Source organism: Scomber japonicus, chromosome 14, assembly GCF_027409825.1.
Source record: "Scomber japonicus isolate fScoJap1 chromosome 14, fScoJap1.pri, whole genome shotgun sequence".
Lineage (NCBI taxonomy): Eukaryota > Metazoa > Chordata > Actinopteri > Scombriformes > Scombridae > Scomber > Scomber japonicus.
The window spans coordinates 33,765,562-33,782,660 of record NC_070591.1 but is presented as its reverse complement, the minus strand read 5'-3'; the positions used below and the strand labels follow the sequence as shown (position 1 = coordinate 33,782,660).

At 39.8% G+C, this 17,099-nt stretch overlaps 1 protein-coding gene across 1 annotated transcript; it reads left to right on the top strand.

Annotated features, from left to right (window-relative positions):
* Positions 1–2,611: 2,611 nt before the first annotated feature.
* Positions 2,612–9,914, top strand: LOC128373392 (cadherin-1-like). Its single transcript, XM_053333697.1, has 14 exons — positions 2,612–2,722; positions 3,040–3,128; positions 3,491–3,718; positions 3,990–4,130; positions 4,473–4,628; positions 4,943–5,087; positions 5,643–5,815; positions 6,245–6,373; positions 6,887–7,072; positions 7,198–7,442; positions 7,941–8,083; positions 8,985–9,076; positions 9,232–9,364; positions 9,739–9,914. Exons 2-14 carry the CDS (start codon positions 3,102–3,104, stop codon positions 9,897–9,899), a joined length of 1,959 nt encoding a protein of 652 aa, XP_053189672.1. The 5' UTR covers positions 2,612–2,722; positions 3,040–3,101; the 3' UTR covers positions 9,900–9,914.
* Positions 9,915–17,099: the final 7,185 nt, after the last annotated feature.

Sequence of the window (17,099 nt, the reverse complement as noted above, 5' to 3'; positions counted from 1 at the left end):
TCTTGAACACATCCCATTTCTCCAGCAAATGACTGGCATGAATCACTCACTTGTGAATTCATTATACACTCACCAGCCACTTCATTAGGTACAACTGTGCAATCTAATTCAATCCAATACAACAGCACTACCATAAACTTTTATGAAATGTATATATTTTCAGTTTTTGTTAACATTTTCAAAAAGGTGATAATTCTACTTCATTTTCATTATTGAGGTCATACTAAATGATGGTGGTGTACTAGGGTGAATTATATTGAATAGTGTTCCTAATATTTTGCCCCCCTCATGTATGTTAATGGAGTTAACACAATACGAGGAACACCATTTTAGGGGTTTCTTATGGTCCATAAATGTCCATTGTAGATCCTGAAGGAGGCCAGCTGGAGGGTTTAGTACCATGAGTCTGTGTCACACACCTGAACCCAACAGGTTGTTTATGATCAGCATGCTCCCTATATGTGAAACCTTGGGGAGAAGCCACATTTGTCAGTTTAGAGACTGCCTTAGGAAAGACCCCTCTCCCAGTACTTCTTAGCCTAAGTACACCCCTACCACCTTTATCACCTCCTATCTCCATTGCAGACCCCCTGGTAACTGCGGTACCTTCCCTTCCCCCCAGGAACCACACAGCAGTGCCTCACTCTTCGACCCAGTATACCCTAGCAGATGAAGCCCTTTCATACATCTGCAAACTGCTCTCCAATGCCTGAATATCTTGCCTACCACTCACCAAAATTAAGAGATCGTCAGCATACGCTGAAACAACCACCAGGCACCCTAGATAGAAAACTCAATCACAGCAGCTCTCACACCGCTCAGCAGCACGCTCACTCCGACAGAGAGAGAGAGAAAGAGTTGTAAGCATGATAAGAGATGCAGGGAAGGTTAGTCATTGTCAGTAAGAGTAAATTAGACAGAGACTTGTGTAATGCACCTTACTAAGCTCAGATATAGCTCATTAATAAGAACCACTGTCTCCATACTGACTTGTATCTGCTGTATTTATTACAGCTATTCGCGCTTGGAAGTATCAGAAATTATCTGGTATCTGTCTTAAGGTGTGTCAGCCCATGTGCCCATATTGGGAAGACGAGAGCAGAATCCGCACAACTGTGAGCTGACATCACATGCCAAGCTAATTCCTGCAGCGACTTGTCAAGCTGAAGTCACTCAGTCACTGAAGCTACCTACAAGAGAGCATACAGATTCATTTTCAGTTTTTTTTCTTTGCCTATAATTGGGTCGAATTTTCAAACTCCCCAAAAATTCAGATGGGGAGAGCTCGGATCGCGGTTTTGGGGGTTTTAATCATCATTTTTCAGGTGAGACTTCCTAAATATAATTTTGATACATGAGCTTTGCAGCAAGCAGCTTAGTTTTTCAGTAAAACTTCTGGTGACTGCTGGTGATAAAATGTATTGGGGGGGGATCGGTGTCAAACAAACTATAGCACCACTTCATACCTCAGCAAAAAAAGAAACAAAAGAAAGGAAAACCAATCTGAAAACAACACAACACACAGTAATGTTGCCTGAACACGGGCCACTACTTGAACATACATTTTGTCCTCCTTTCCTTCTGGCCAACAAACTTCTCAATAACAGCATAGCCAGTGTGTTCAGCCTCTCCTGGGTCTTGGTGTTTCTGAGAAAAGTTTGATTTATTTTCAAGGTTGAGAAGCACCTCTCAGCTTCTACTGTGCTCATGGGTGTAGTGATCATGAGAGTAGGAGAGTGACAGCTTATGAAAAGACTTCTTCAAGATTGTTCTCCATAAACAACTGGAATGGGTCCACAGGACCACGACAGGCGAACTCAATCAATCAGTCAATCTGTATTTATATAGCGCCAAATAACAACAAAAGTCATCTCAGGTCTAAACCGTACTCTTTCACTTAAAAAGACCTAACATTTCAGTGGCAAGGAAGAACTCCCTTTTAAAAGGAAGAAACCTCAGTCAGACCAGAGTGGACCAAAGTGGGCAGCTAACTGAAGACAGAACCGTTTAAGGTCGAGTCAGATGGCCGTCTTCAGTTAGCTTCCATTGAGCACAGGGTAGACTATGTTGCTCAATGCATGTTCAGGAAATGCCACCTTGTACTGTTGATGCTTGTGCCCCCAGCAGCAAGGTGGCACTAACAAGGTGGTTTGTGTACACACACACATATATATATACATATATATATATGTGTGTGTGTGTGTGTATATATGTATGTATACATGTATATGTATATGTATATGTATATGTCTATGTATATATATATATACATATATATATACATATATATGGGGTTTTTTTCTGTTGTTGACTTTTGAACTGTTGGTCTATGAAAACAAGACAACTGGAGAGTGATTTTCATAATGTATTGGCATTTCAAAGACTAATTCTATATTGGAAAAATAATGTCCAATTCATGGACATGTTCGTTAGTTGCAACCCCAGATAGACTCAATGAACTGTATGACCACAAGTTTCATATCAATTGAAATGCCATTAAAATTTCTCCTGTAAATTTAAACAGGAAACGCTTTCTCTTAGGTTACTATGCTTTTTCATATAGCTGGTCTTATGATTTATTAAAAGCCTTTGTTCTTCTTCTCCTAGACTTTGACTTTAGTGTCTGCTGAGGATCCAAAATGTCAACCTGGATTCCAGTCAGAGTTGTTGAGTTTCACAGTGACCAGGAAGCACCTAAGAGGGGGCACGAGGCTGGGCAAAGGTAAGAGCTATCCACAAACTCATTGTCTAATGCACAAAGATCTGAAGAAAATTTTGGTAATGACTGGTGATTCCTGATAGATATAACTGCTAAGCCTTTCTTTAAAGTACTCCTCTGGCTTTCTACAAGATTAGCTGTTCACATGTACTTTTGTGTAAACTTGACAGTAGATTATAGGTCTGTGCAGGAGGGTGAGACAAGGCTGTATTTTCTGAGTCAACATAAACACATCTACATATACACAGTTATGTACTGAAGAATTCATTTCTTCATTACTTCATTTATAATAGATAACCATTTCTTCTTTCCATTCCCAGTGGGCTTCACTGACTGCACAGACCGCGCAAGATTTCTTTTCACCAGTGATGACAGCCGCTTCATGGTACACACAGACGGCACACTGATGGTGAGTAGAACTGAAATGTACATTTTTAGCAGCAATTTAGCCAGATGTGCAGTAACAGATCACAGCTAAACGATTTAAGATGGATTATGTGTAGGTGATGCAATGTGGCAGCAGTAGTTCTGTTGAAAGAGACACATACACGTGAACCCACCAGAAATGTTGAGAGAATTAGCTGTGTAGCAACAGTTGATATAGCTACTGTATGATCACTGCTCTGTTGCTTCTCTACACATACATCTACAGTTGTCACAGAAGAATAGCAGTTCAGTTTGCACGAGTTTGATTTGTGTTATGTAGAGTTTTCTTGAATCTAAATCTGTTATCAACATGGTGGTCTTTGCTGATACATTTTTCCCCTTTAGGTGAAGAGACAGGTTGTTCTACATGATGGACACACAGAATTCTTCATCCACTCCTGGGACTCACAAGGTCGCAAGATGACAGTTCCTGTCATGGTAGTGCATCACGGGCATCACCATGGGAATCACCATGGCAACCATCACCAAAATGAAGAGCATCAACATGGAGACCACAAACACCACAACCATCAGCAACACCATTCTGAAGTAGACTCTGCAAAAACCACAGAGGTAGGATGAGAGACATTATTGAGGGGACATGAAGGAAACTTCTAAATAAAACTGTTTCAACAAACAAAACATTTACTGGGAAATAAAGCTTTGCACATCCACATATTAATCTAATCATTTACCAAAGGCCTGAAATATAGTAGACTGACCTCATGAGAGGCAGTTTACCACTGAAAAGACTTGTTTTAGTCTAACAAACACTGCCCCCTACTGGTGACTGTGTATGAATGAACAATTTGACGGTAACAGAGTAAAAATGTGTTTTTTCCAGAGTGAAGCTGATCCAGCGCTGCCTGTTCTGCATTTCCCCAAGTCTAGTGAAGGGCTGAGGAGGAGGAAGAGAGAATGGGTTATTCCTGACATCAATGTTCCTGAGAATGAGAGAGGACCATACCCCCTAAAAGTATCTCAGGTAAGAGGAACTACAGACTCTCGTGACTGACAATTTGATACTGAACTGCATTTACAATATTTGATTCTGATAAAGTTGTCTGACAGTTTCCACAGCTGTCATTGATGTCTGATTTTTATTTTATTTTTTAAAAAGTGTTCCTATTTACTGCATGTTGAAAGCCCTTTCTGTTTTCCTGTGTGCATCTCTCCCTACTCATCCCTAAAGAAGCCATGCAAACAATTATTAATTAAAACCTGATACCATGATATATCAAGATAATAAGTTTGTTTCCTTAGAACAACAAAGCCAAATACTCATCAGTGGTTTAATTTTCTTTTTCTTTTTTCTTAAATACTCCAGATCCGATCCAATGAAGATAAAATAAAGAAGATCTATTACAGCATTACTGGTCCAGGAGCTGATCAGGAGCCTGTCAACCTTTTCACCATGGACAGACTCACTGGTATTCTGTACGTCACACAGCCACTGGACAGAGAGAAGCAGGCCAAGTACATGGTAAGCATGCTCTCAGTTTAATACATACACTTTGTTCACTGTTCAGGATCATACATCAAATTGTGAAAAAACTCACATTCTCATTTTCTTCTCAGAAACAATGATTACCACCTTTTTTCAGTTGAAATGTAAAAATATACATTTTAGTGGGTTCACTTCTACAATCTAATAACATCTAATAGAACAGCCCTGAAATCAAAGTCAAATGTGTACTTTGATGCCATGGCAGCTCTAGTGATAAGGAATGAAAGTAACTGCATTGCCTGTTCTGACATGTACTGTACTATAATACAAACATGTTTGTCTTTGTGCAGTTTCAGGCACATGCTGTGGCAGAGGGTGCAGGAAATGCTGAGGAGCCCATGGAAATTATCGTGAATGTAATTGACCAGAATGACAACAAGCCGATATTTGCAAAGGACACCTACTTGGGAGAAGTTGCTGAGAACTCACCAATAGGTACGGTCATTGGATTCAGTCTGTGTTTTTAGCAAATATAACTGTATCTAATGAGTTGGCAGGGGCTGCTGGAGTGTAAACGTGCCCAAATCCAATACAGGGCACGACAGGACAGATAATCAAACATTTGAATAGAGCACACACATCCAATAAGACTCCTCTAAAGCAAAAGCCCCTTCATCTCACTAAATATGGAAGTCTGTGTTGATGACTATATGATGCACCAGTTTGTAAAATCAAAAACAACTTTGGACGCTACTCAGGTCAATATGCTGATCTGGCAGTTTGTTTTCTGTCTGTACAATGCATGATGGTAGTCAGCTCTTGATTACTGATCACTGATTGTATATTATTCTTTACTATATAGGGCATAATATTCTCACACAACCTTCAGATATCACTACAAAATGGCAACATTACCTAACTGACTGACACACATGCACACCACACAGTTTTATTGTGTAAATCACCTCTTGAATGAAGGGCACTTAAAACTTTGAAAACTTAATTTAAAGATAAGTGCTTAATTTCTACTTCATAATTCCCTCTCTCCAGGTACAGATGTGATTACGGTCACAGCCACAGATCTGGACCAGCCAGACCATGACAACTCGGACATCCGCTACCGTATTATGGACCAGGACCCAAAGTTGCCCAGCTACCCTCTGTTTATCATCAACGCAGTCACCGGAGCCATCAGAGTCAATGCTGGTGGTCTAGACAGAGAGGTGTGTCTTTTAAAAAAAACTAAAAAAACCTGACTTAGGTTGCTTTCACACGTAACTGTTGGAATGGTTTGTGTTTCAAGCAAAGGCTCCTGTTTGATCTGATCCCATTATGCCAGTGTTCATGCAATATTTGATGCAGATAGCTGCTTTCTATGTCTTCAAATCAAAGCAAAGGTGGTGTTAATACAACTAATTGGTACTGTACAGACCTAAATTGAGATGATGTCACCTGTCATCCCTGTTAAGTCATAGATGTCACTGGCTAAACATTTGTACATCAGGCCTGGTAAAGATTTAAGGTCTCAGATTGAAGCTTGTTTGGAAATTTCACATCATTCAAAACCTTTACTCAAATGTCACATACAACTGTAAATTGTAAGAAAGTTTTACTGTTTTAATGTTTAAACTCATATGTGTCTCTTCCAACAGAAATACCCAAAGTACACTCTGGAGGTACAAGCAGCTGACATGAAGGGAGAGGGACTGAGTACAACAACGAAAGTAATCCTCACTGTGACAGATAGTAATGACAACGCTCCAGTCTTCACTCAGCCCTCTGTAAGTACATAATACTCATGACTGGAAATTGACTGCGAAACCCTAAATGGTAGTGTCCAATCACAGCTTAGAAACCATCACTAGGCACAACAGGTCTGTTGAGCTCTGGAGTTTTCAACATAGTGAGTTATTGGCTTCAGTAAACATCTAGGTGGACCAGGTTAGGTTTAAAAAGCTGTTCAACATTGGTATTTTCACTGGATGGGAGCAAGGCTGGATTAGTATCCCCAAGGCACTGACGCTCATGGACTGATCCCTTTTTCATTTTACTTGATAGTACAGTTGGATCTTGGTCCTAATCTAAATATGTTTGCAGTTATTTTATTTTATTTTCATATTTTAGTCTTAAAGTAGGTGGACTATATTAAACTGTAGAGGGAAGTAATGATCTGAGCTGCACAATGAGACAGATCCTGAAATGAAAGCCTTCAGATTTAAAAATGAGCTTGTTAGTTACTAACAGCATTTATTCTAATCCTTGTTTCCTCTGTTTCATCCCTGGCATTCTCACAGTATGAGGGAACAGTTGCAGAAAATAAAGTGGGTGCTGTGGTCCTTACCATGTCAGTAACAGATGGTGATGAGCCACATTCCCCAGCCTGGAACGCCAAGTTCAAGATTGTCGATGGTGATCCTGGACAAATTTTCAGTGTGAACACAGGAGTTAACAAACATGAAGGAATCCTCACCACCATAAAGGTAGGAAGAAAAACAACATTATGAAAATGAATTTTAAAGGTTTAGACTGAACTTGGATGTTAGCTGTACAGCAGGAATGAGTTGTGATGCATTGTGTTGCTGTGCTTTTCCCTCCATCCAACCAGGGTGCTGACTTTGAGAGGTCCGGCAAACACACTCTGATGATTGCAGTGGAGAATGAGGTTCCTTTTGCTGTTCCACTCCCTACTGCCACCGCCACTGTAGTGGTGACTGTGGAAGATGTCAATGAAGCTCCGTTCTTTGATCCAGTGGAGAAGCTTGTGTCTAAACCAGAGAACCTTGCCATCGACAGTGAAGTGGTGCGCTACACTGCTAATGATCCGGACATTGCACGCAAACAGACAGTCTCGTAAGATCAAACTCCTTACTTTGAACCTCAGACTACTTTCTGTTTGGAGCTTTTTGAACATGCTGGTGTACATCATCTTAAATAGGTTAAAATAATAGAAACTGCAGACAGGATTTTCTTCATCTTAAATAATGTCATGCAACAGTTGGTAAACCTTTAGACCTTTTGTGTGACTTACTGTAAGACAACATTAAAATTAAGCTTTGTCTATGGCTTCCTAATAGATTTCTGGCCATCTTGAGCATTTGGTCAAAGAAAACAGTAAAATCTGAAATGCCTTTAGCTTAAACAGCCCTCATGTCCAAGCAAAACAAAAGGACACATGCAGTATATTGTAGATATCATATGTAAAATAATGTAATGTTATTTAATGTATATTGTACATTATGTATATTATTTAAACAATCTGCTCTGTTTCTGCCTCATTTTGAACCGTGGTAGTTGTAATCTACTTGGTAGCATAACATTTATATCTGTATTTATTTGTTTTATGTCCAGGTATAAGATAGTTAGTGACCCAGCGGGCTGGTTGACTGTGAACAAAGACACGGGCGTGATTACAGTGAAGAACGCCATGGACAGAGAGTCTCACTTTGTAAAGGACAACAAATACACAGCACTCATTGGTGCATATGACAATGGTAGGTGGGAGGCAAGACTGCTGACTGTTGCTTATCTTTAAGTGAGAAATGAAACATAGTGGTGGCTGGCTTGATAAGCCTAATTGCACAGCTGTGTCCCCTAATCAATTAAGATTATCTCAAACTGGGATGATACCATAGACTGTATAAAAGAAATGGACGTAACATCTGTGACGTCACCCATTGGTTTGTGGACTGCTGCTCGGAAGCCAATAGTATCGAATCTGGGCAGCGCCATCTTGAAAATTTCAGGTGCATGCCGGGAAAAAAAGAACACGGATTCTACTTTATATGGGTATGAGGCGGAGTCATGGACGGACGTATGGGCGGGACCAACGGCGGAGCGGGGAGGCTGCGATTGGTTGCGAGGGCTGGATCTTGAGGACATTGGTCAATCAACCTGTCAATCAGGACGTAGCCACGCCCTAATGCATACCCTGCTTTATCGTCACATATAAAATCAGGGAGGCCAAAATTTCCCAAATGAACATCATACTGCATTGAAGAAGGCTTTAAACTAGCGATTGAGACCATAAACACATTTTGAAAACGTTTACTGAGGTTAGAAATCAAGTGAGAAGTTGGTCAATTCTCCATTGACTTGTATAGACGGACGTATTTTTGAACACAAAACGGTCGCCCCCTGGTGGCCTTTTGATAGAATACAGTTCTAAGTTACTTCCGCATTGGCTTCTTTTCAGAGGACAGGAACTCCCCGCCTTGCATTTAGATTCAAGACTGAAACTGTTTCTGAAGAGATTTCTTACAAAGTGCCAAAATATCAGCTTGACATTTTTGGCTTAGAAAAATGCTGTGATGAAAAATGTCATCTAAATATGGACTTAGTATCACTCGGCTGATTTAATTTTTCACAGAATGTAATGATGTTTTCCCTCCACAGATGAAGTCCCAGCCACAGGAACTGGTACTCTGATCATCCAGCTTGAAGATGTTAATGACAACGCACCCTCCATTGTAGAACGTGAATTCACTGTAAGTGTCCTTTCCCAAATGCTGAACAGTTGTCATGTTTTTGTTTTGAGTTTGTGGTTCAACACTGTGTGATTAATGTGACTTTAATCTATTCTGATATTCAAGATGTGATGAAATGAAAGATCAAAATGTTGAATCTGACTTTGTTTTCTCAGGTGTGTAACAAGGACGGCGCTCCTCAGTTGCTGTCAGTGACAGATAAAGACGGACCGGGCTTCACTGCTCCATACAGTGTCTCTCTACATGGCATGACTAAGACCAACTGGACTGCTAGGATGAACGACTCCAGTATGTACAATATTACATGACTGAAAATTATAATTTTAGGAAAAATAAAAAGCCAGTCACAGGAGAATTGCCTAGTTTATTCCTGATTAATGTTTAAAACTTATCAAAAACAAAAAAAGCAATTATAGAACCACCCACCCATTAAGTATGAATATCAAATGTTTAAATAAAATGATTAGTTTCAGATACAAGGTCACTGATGTTTGCTAAAGTATAAGATTAGAGACTCTTTATCTATTTTATATAGGCCAAGGTGAGCTCTAAATTATCCGTGACAAAAAGTGTGTTTTTGTGGAAATGTTACTGGAATAAAGTAAAATAATAAACTAATAAAGGCAGGGTTTGTAATAAGTACATTTTGCTATTTTTTGTAGAAACAGGCATTATCCTGAATATGGCTACTGAACTGCCCAGAGGAGTGTACACTGTTGTCCTGAGGGTTGCAGACAATGAGGGCATGGAGCAGGACAGCAGCGTAATGGTGACTGTGTGCAACTGCAACCAGGGGCGCTGCCAGGGATTTTGGGCCCTGTGAAAAGATATCACGTTGGGTCCCACCACCAGGCACAGGCTGCACCACATCTCTAGAACCAAAGTGACCCATTCAAAACTTTAAATAACTCTATCTATGCATGCTTACAACTCAATATTTACTGGCATTAAGTGTAACGTCTAGTTCCTGGGTTTATACATTCTTGGTTATTTCCTGTTTTATTTTGTAGTCACCTTTTGTTTCTCACTTCCTGCCCTCCTGTGTTTCCCGCCTTGTGTGTGATTACCTGCCCCGCCCTGATTATTATCACCTGTGTTGAATTATCCCACCTTCCCTTGTGTTTTTAGTCTGTGTGCTCCCCTTTGTCTCTGTCAGTCCGTCTCCTCGGTTCTTATGAGTGTTCCAGCCTTTTTCTAGTGTATTTGACCCAGTTTTGTTTTTTGACCTTGTCTTCTTCCTTTTTTCTCAGTTTGTCTCTACCTGACTGCCCAACTGTGTATCAAACCTGCTTTTCATTAAACTCTTTGCATTTGAACTGTTTTGTGAGTTGAATCTTGCTCTTGAATCTGATTGTATTGTCAGTCACTACAATGAAGCTGTGAAAATATAACACTGTTTGATGCAAGCTGTAATGTGCTTTAGACTGTCTTTTACAGTCTCATAATATTGATGGTAAAATTATTCAATGAAAAATCTCCTTAATATGAACTAATAACATAATAAACTCACATAAATTAACCTCTTTAATTCAAATGAATATCCTCTATAAAATGATATCACAAACAAAATTATAAAATCAGCTGCACATTTTCAACTAAATATACTAGGACTCAATCAATTTTCTTTTTTTCATGACAATAAGTGGAAGAAATTCCTACAGACCCCCTGCAGTTATATTAAGTGATTTGTCATTCAACACAATGCTGCCCAGTTTGCAGTAGGTCATTATTATGGGGGGACAGAGGTGCTGCTGAGCCTGAAGACGCATCTGTTGGTCCTGGCACCAAGGAGCAGGGACAACTGAGTTAGTATGAATAGCTGCTAAAAGTGTATCTGCTTTTGTTAAATAAAAGAGGGTAGCAGTAACTAATGTTAGGGGAGCAAAAGTAACTGCTGTTTCACTGTGAACTAAACTTAACAGGTACATTTTTCTTTGGCACACACAAAATACTTCAGGCAATCTGTCCAACAGACAAAGGTATCCAAATCAGCAGGCAAAAACAAAGGTGGACACACACTAGAAACAAAAATGCTGGAACTCACACAAAGGTGAAGAAAATCTGGCACAGAAGGAAGGGAAGACACAGACTTTAAATACACTCGGAGAGGGAAGACAATGAAACACATGTGCAACACATTAAGGTGGGACAGAGAATCACACAGACAGTAAACTTGCTGAAACGAGACAAGAAGAGGTAAGTGACCAAAATAAAACGGGAAACACAAATAATAAAACATGAACTATAGTTGCAGGACTGACCATGACAAAAATATCACCTTTCCTTTTGAAGGACTAATCCAATAATGACCACGTTAACTCTTGTGCTGTATAGAGCAAATGGCTAGCCCAGTGGACCGTACTGGCTTGGGCTGTGGGATAAAGATGATTTGGGAGGATGATCACGACCAGTGTGTGTATTGCTTGGGGCAGGACCCCATCTTCTGCATGAATTGTTTTATTCTGCCAGCTAGAGTGAGGGAGGCTACGGATCAGGCTTTTTCTATCAAATGTCTAGCCACTCTCACTGAGTAGCTGCACAATACTAAATCGCCAAGAGTGGTGGTCTGGAATGACCCAATGGTACAATCACTTCATACCCCTGGGGTGGTTGTCAGGGCAAGGGTGGCAATGATCCACCCTATTCTAGCCTTCTATCTGTGCCAGCTGGCCAGCCAATTGGTGGACTCTGACCTAGCTGCTGAGGTGCAGCAGATGTCCTCACTTTTGGCCAAGCTGATGAAAGAGCAGGCAGTGGTGCCTGGCAGAGCCCTGGCCTTACTCTGCAGGGTGAGATGTCACATCTGGCTGTGACAGCTACATGGAGAACACCAGGCCTGTCTACTCGGGCTGCCTGTGGTCCCGTCTGCCATGTTGCTATTTCTGCACCCCCTCTGACAAGGTCGGCCACCTTTGCTAGTGGCAGGTCCTCAGCACAGGGAGGTTCTGGTAGCATAGGTCTACACTCTAAGCGGAGAGAGCCATCAGGGAGGTGATTGCAAGACAGGACAATATGCAGGCTGGGTTTCATTCACGTTACTTCCTCATTCCCAAGAAAGATGGGAGACTCAGACCAGTTTTGGATTTGAGGGGGCTGAACAGGGTTTTGAGGCCAATGCAAGATGTTGACTGTGCTGAGGGTTTCGACAGACCATCCTCCAAGGTGACTGATTTGCCATAATCGGCCTAGAGGATGTGATCTTCTGATCCCAATATGGAAAGGGCACAGACACTATCTCAAGTTCACCTTCTATGGCAGGACCTGCAAACTCTGTGTCCTCCCATTCGGCATATCACTCACCCCCTGCACATTCACAAGGAGCATGGATGCTGAACTAGGACCCTTCGGTCAGGAGAGTTTTTGCATTCTCAATTACCTAGACTGGTAGACTAGGCTCTTGCAGCACTAAGAGCACCTAGGTCTGCATCTCAACAGGGAGAAGAACTTGGGGCAAGGATGACCTGGAGACTATGTCTCCACTGTGGCAGACACAGTACATGTTGTACCCCGACATGTTTAGTGGATGCATGTCTAGGCATTTCCCTTTTTCTCTAAATTGGTTAAGGTCCAGTCTATATAATGACCACAACCCATACGCTGTTTCTCTGTTAGTCATGGCGTGTCCCTTGATTGGGGAAGTTTGTACATGACAGAGCTGCCTTTTGGGGCTTTTCCATTATACAGTTCTAGCAGTACTTGGCTCTACTCAGTTTTGGTACCAAGCATGTTGTTTTTTATTACTTCATAATACATTCTCCACATGAGCAGGGTCCTCATAGCACGCCATTTTATATATGACACAAACACATAATAAATGGAGGACATCGAGGTGATGGTGTACTTGCTGCTCAGTCTGTGGCTTCTTGTCACCGCACAACGCAAGAGAAGAGAGCCGAATCACTGTAAAGCTGTTGTTGGCTACTTCACATGTGTAACCGGCTGTTTTAAGAACTACTGATAATACAGGATGTGAGTAAGAAAGGAGTATGGGTGCGAGGGTGTGAAGATGATTCAAAGGAACAATTGTGAGAAAATGTGAAATTATTTGTTAGTGTCTGTGAGCACACAGTAGAGATCATGTGACTGTGTTTATGTAAATGTGAAAGAGAAGCTTCTAACCTTGGCCTAGGACGTGTTTTCAGAAAGTGAATGCTGCCATAAAGATCTGATGGGAACTAAAAGCTTATGAATGGCCTGCTGATGGGCTTTTAACGGGAAGTTAAGTGTTACTGGATGATGGAAGTGCTTTTATGCTGAAGTCAGCAGCAGATATATAGATAAACAACACTGGATTCTTTTACTTCCCCATCCACCAGCACATATATACTGTCCTCCGTATGGAGCATTTCCTGTAGACACTCTATGCTGATCAATCAGCGAGCAAGAACTAAGAGCTGAGCACCCTCTGCTTCACACTATACTACTACACTACTCTGCTTATGAATGCTTTAAAGAAATTTTACCTGCATAAGGAGTGCTTTTACGCTTTCATTTACATGTCTGTAACTTACTAATATTTACCAAGAAGTTCTCTGGAAAGAATAATTGTTTGATCTTGTGCATGGGAAAATAGAAACTGTTCTCATGATGCATTCCCAATTACATAATCCCACTTAATGCTAGCCTCAAGGTCTTTCAGTCCTTTCATAGTAAGTCAGGTAAACATGCAAGCATTGTACCTTTGTCGACAGGAACCACCTTAAAATTATGTATCATTATTGGTGATTATCACCCAAAATTTACTCTTATGAATTATTCAAATGCAGTAGAGTGTTTTGTTGGATGTCCCAAAGTGTGCATTTGGAGTTTTTCGTGTCATCCTGATAATAATGAAGTTATTGCCTGACAGATGCAGGTAAAAAAAAATGTATCTTAAAGATGAACCTCACAAGTTCTAGTGAATATTATGATCCTGACTCAAACTAACCCTTTTCCACATACCACTTATTGTATATGTCAATATTATGAAGAAGAACTGTGCATCGTTGATCTAGTTTTGTTACACCTGTCACTTATTAATGTCGTAGTTGGAGGTACCTACGGTCAACCTAACACACTGATCTTTTTAATCAAAAGTACTGAATGTTCTCAAACTTATATTAGTAAAGGGGGAAGTTAGTTTCAGGTGGTTTTAATATTAAGCTATTTAAGATAATTATCTATAGATTACAGAATTTCAAAAAAAAATACAGTCACGCTATTTTTATTCTGATTATTTTCTTGTTTTTTTTATTGCAATTTAATGAATGTGGCATACTGTATATAGATACAGTATTTGTTTATATTTATATTTAGTTTGCCTCAAAAATAACAAATTAGCACAACTAAACTTTGTTATTATCATAAAGTATATATGAAGAACAATATGGGTAATGTCAGGTCTAACATAGCATGTATGTATTGGCAGAAGATTTAACCAAGTTGTATAAAACATCTTGATCTATCTTGATACATGTTAATACGGGTAGTGCATTAAATTTCAACAGTATCCATGTAAGTTACAATTTGATGCACCATAATTAGATGAAGTGGTGAAACTTTCCTCCGTTAGTGCACTGTAAATCAACCTATGTGGTTGTTTGATTATGAGGACCTTTAAAATTTGCTAATATTTCCCAGAGTTTTCTATGTAGTTTTGCATGCTTGCCTGTTGGTATGTGTATTTTGATGCAGATATAGATTTAAAACTTATAAAAATTTTCTCCGATTAAAATAATAATAAAAAACATAAATAACATTTTTTGGAAATCACAAATTCCCTGGATAGTGTAGCTTCGGCAGAGGTACACCTTGTTGTCATCTAAATATAAACAGATCAGTGTGGGATCATGGCCTTCTATAACATTTAACTTATTTGCTGAGTAGTTTTTAAATATCCTGCTAATATACAAAGACACAGAAAAACAGGACTAAAAGCATAGTCTCAATAGTATGTACATGTTGTCAAAGTGAAAAACTACAAAACAACATTTTCACTATAATTCCATCCATTAGTAACATATTGACACAATGTATGACTATGGCTGGTCCGAAATCACTCACTACTCCCTATATAGTGCACTACATAGGGAGTACGCCATATTGTAGTGCTGTCCGAATGTCTAGTGGGAATTATTATACCCTATATAGTGGACTCAATGTATCCCACGGTGCAGTATGGTACAACCGGTATGGTACTAACCAAGCAATATTTACCATCATGCATTGCGCTGACATAATTAACGGCACCTGAGCAGTGTCCGAAAGTGCTTTTTTTCTTTCTGCAGATGAGCTCCCTATGTAGTCCACTATGTTGGACTCCCTATGTAGTGCTTAGGGAGTAAGGAATGAGTGAGTGATTTCGGACACAGCCTATGACTACTATGGTCATGGGTTTCATACACATTCTGTAAAAAAACATCTAAAAGCAAAAAAGTCATCAGATGGGGGACCCTGGGACAAAATCTTATCAAATGGGGGTCCGTTGGTCTTGACATGAAAATGTTTGAGAACCACTGGTATAAATCATAAGGAAAGTTCTCAGTACTGTTGTTTTAAATACAGCAGTTTCTGTGTCAGTCAGTAGATACTAGATTCTCTAAACATTGACCTGATGGTTAATCATTAACATGATACCTTTATCAGCCAGCGGTACAGGCGGTACAGAGGAAGACAATCTGCTGGGTAATAAAAAAGACAAAAGAAGAATAGTATTGCTGGTGAATTATCTGAGTTGAATGAGCTCATGTTTTGTGTTGGAGGAGGAGGAAGGAATTATAAGTTAGAAGGGAGACAATAATAATCACATTAGAGAATACATAGCAGTGGATCCTGACTGATAGCAGAGGTTTACTTTCTGTTTGGTCTGTTGTGCCGAGTGTAAAAGTTCATTCTTTGCCTTGGAAACAGTAGAGTGACAGAAAAAAAAATATCAAATTGACTTCTGAGCCATCTCCATGATAATTTAACAAAGACAATAAGATAAAGTGGAAAGCTCAGGAAAAAGCTAGTAATGGCACCTTGAAGACAGATTTTGTTTTTCATTTAGTGTTGCTGTTGTTGAAGACAACACTGTTCATCCCTAGTCTGATCTCAGTGCAGTTACTCATTAATCAGGAGCAGGTAGGTTATTATACAACAAGACCATACAGCTACAGCCATGGCAGTGGCTCTGTGAGGCTGTACTTATGCACAAAAGTGCTGTGAGGTAGATGCTTATTGTAGCATGGCACCATGCTCACAGTGACAATGCTAACATGCTGATGTTTAACAGGTATTACTGGGGTCAACATTTGCTAATTAGGACTAAATACAAATGCTGATGAAATGTGATTACTTTTGTATTTGGTTATGCTGAAGGTAATCATTTCACTTTTATATATATTGTCTCTTTGCTTTCTGTTCTCCGTTCTTCTTCCTGTACATAAATGTCACTGTGTTACTTCTGTTTTTAAACTGCAAAAGTATTCACTTGCTTGCTTCTTCTAGGGAACCATTCCTCCCACTCTCACCCCATTTACTTTCTCTACTAATTAACCAAATTCATCTGAAGCCTTGGAGCTTGTTATACATTCCTGTACGATAGTGGAAGGACATGGTGCTTGTTTGTGTGTGAGATAGAGAGAATATTTCACTGTTAGAAATTCCACAAAGGATAAGAGATCTGGTTAGAATAAACCTTGTCTCTTAGTTGACACACATAAATACAGTCAAGGTCAGTCGGCTATGTGTTGTGTTTAACTTGAACAGGAGGATGGTTGTTAGACTGCTCTGTTCCTCTAGGTTTTCTCTATGGACTACTTTCACTGAGCTGTTACAGTTTCAATATTGTAAAAAGAGATATGTAGCTGCAGATGAAATGCTGACAAATGATCAGGTCGAAGGTCCTCGCCATTGTTCTTTGTTTAAAGCTTTAATTATTTAGAGAGTAGGTATGAGTTAGTAGTAAAGACCAGATGGCTTCATGTGATATTTAGAAAGAGGATATTTAGAGCTGATGTCAGTTACAGATCAGAACTACACTACACTCTAACACTGTTTCTTT

Excerpts from the sequence above, each read along its gene's own strand:
- LOC128373392 (XM_053333697.1), top strand. The coding sequence starts at position 3,102 with ATGGTACACACAGACGGCACACTGATG. Across the intron at positions 4,131-4,472 it reads ACCCCCTAAAAGTATCTCAG|ATCCGATCCAATGAAGATAA; the intron begins GTAAGAGGAACT and ends TAAATACTCCAG. Across the intron at positions 4,629-4,942 it reads AGAAGCAGGCCAAGTACATG|TTTCAGGCACATGCTGTGGC; the intron begins GTAAGCATGCTC and ends GTCTTTGTGCAG.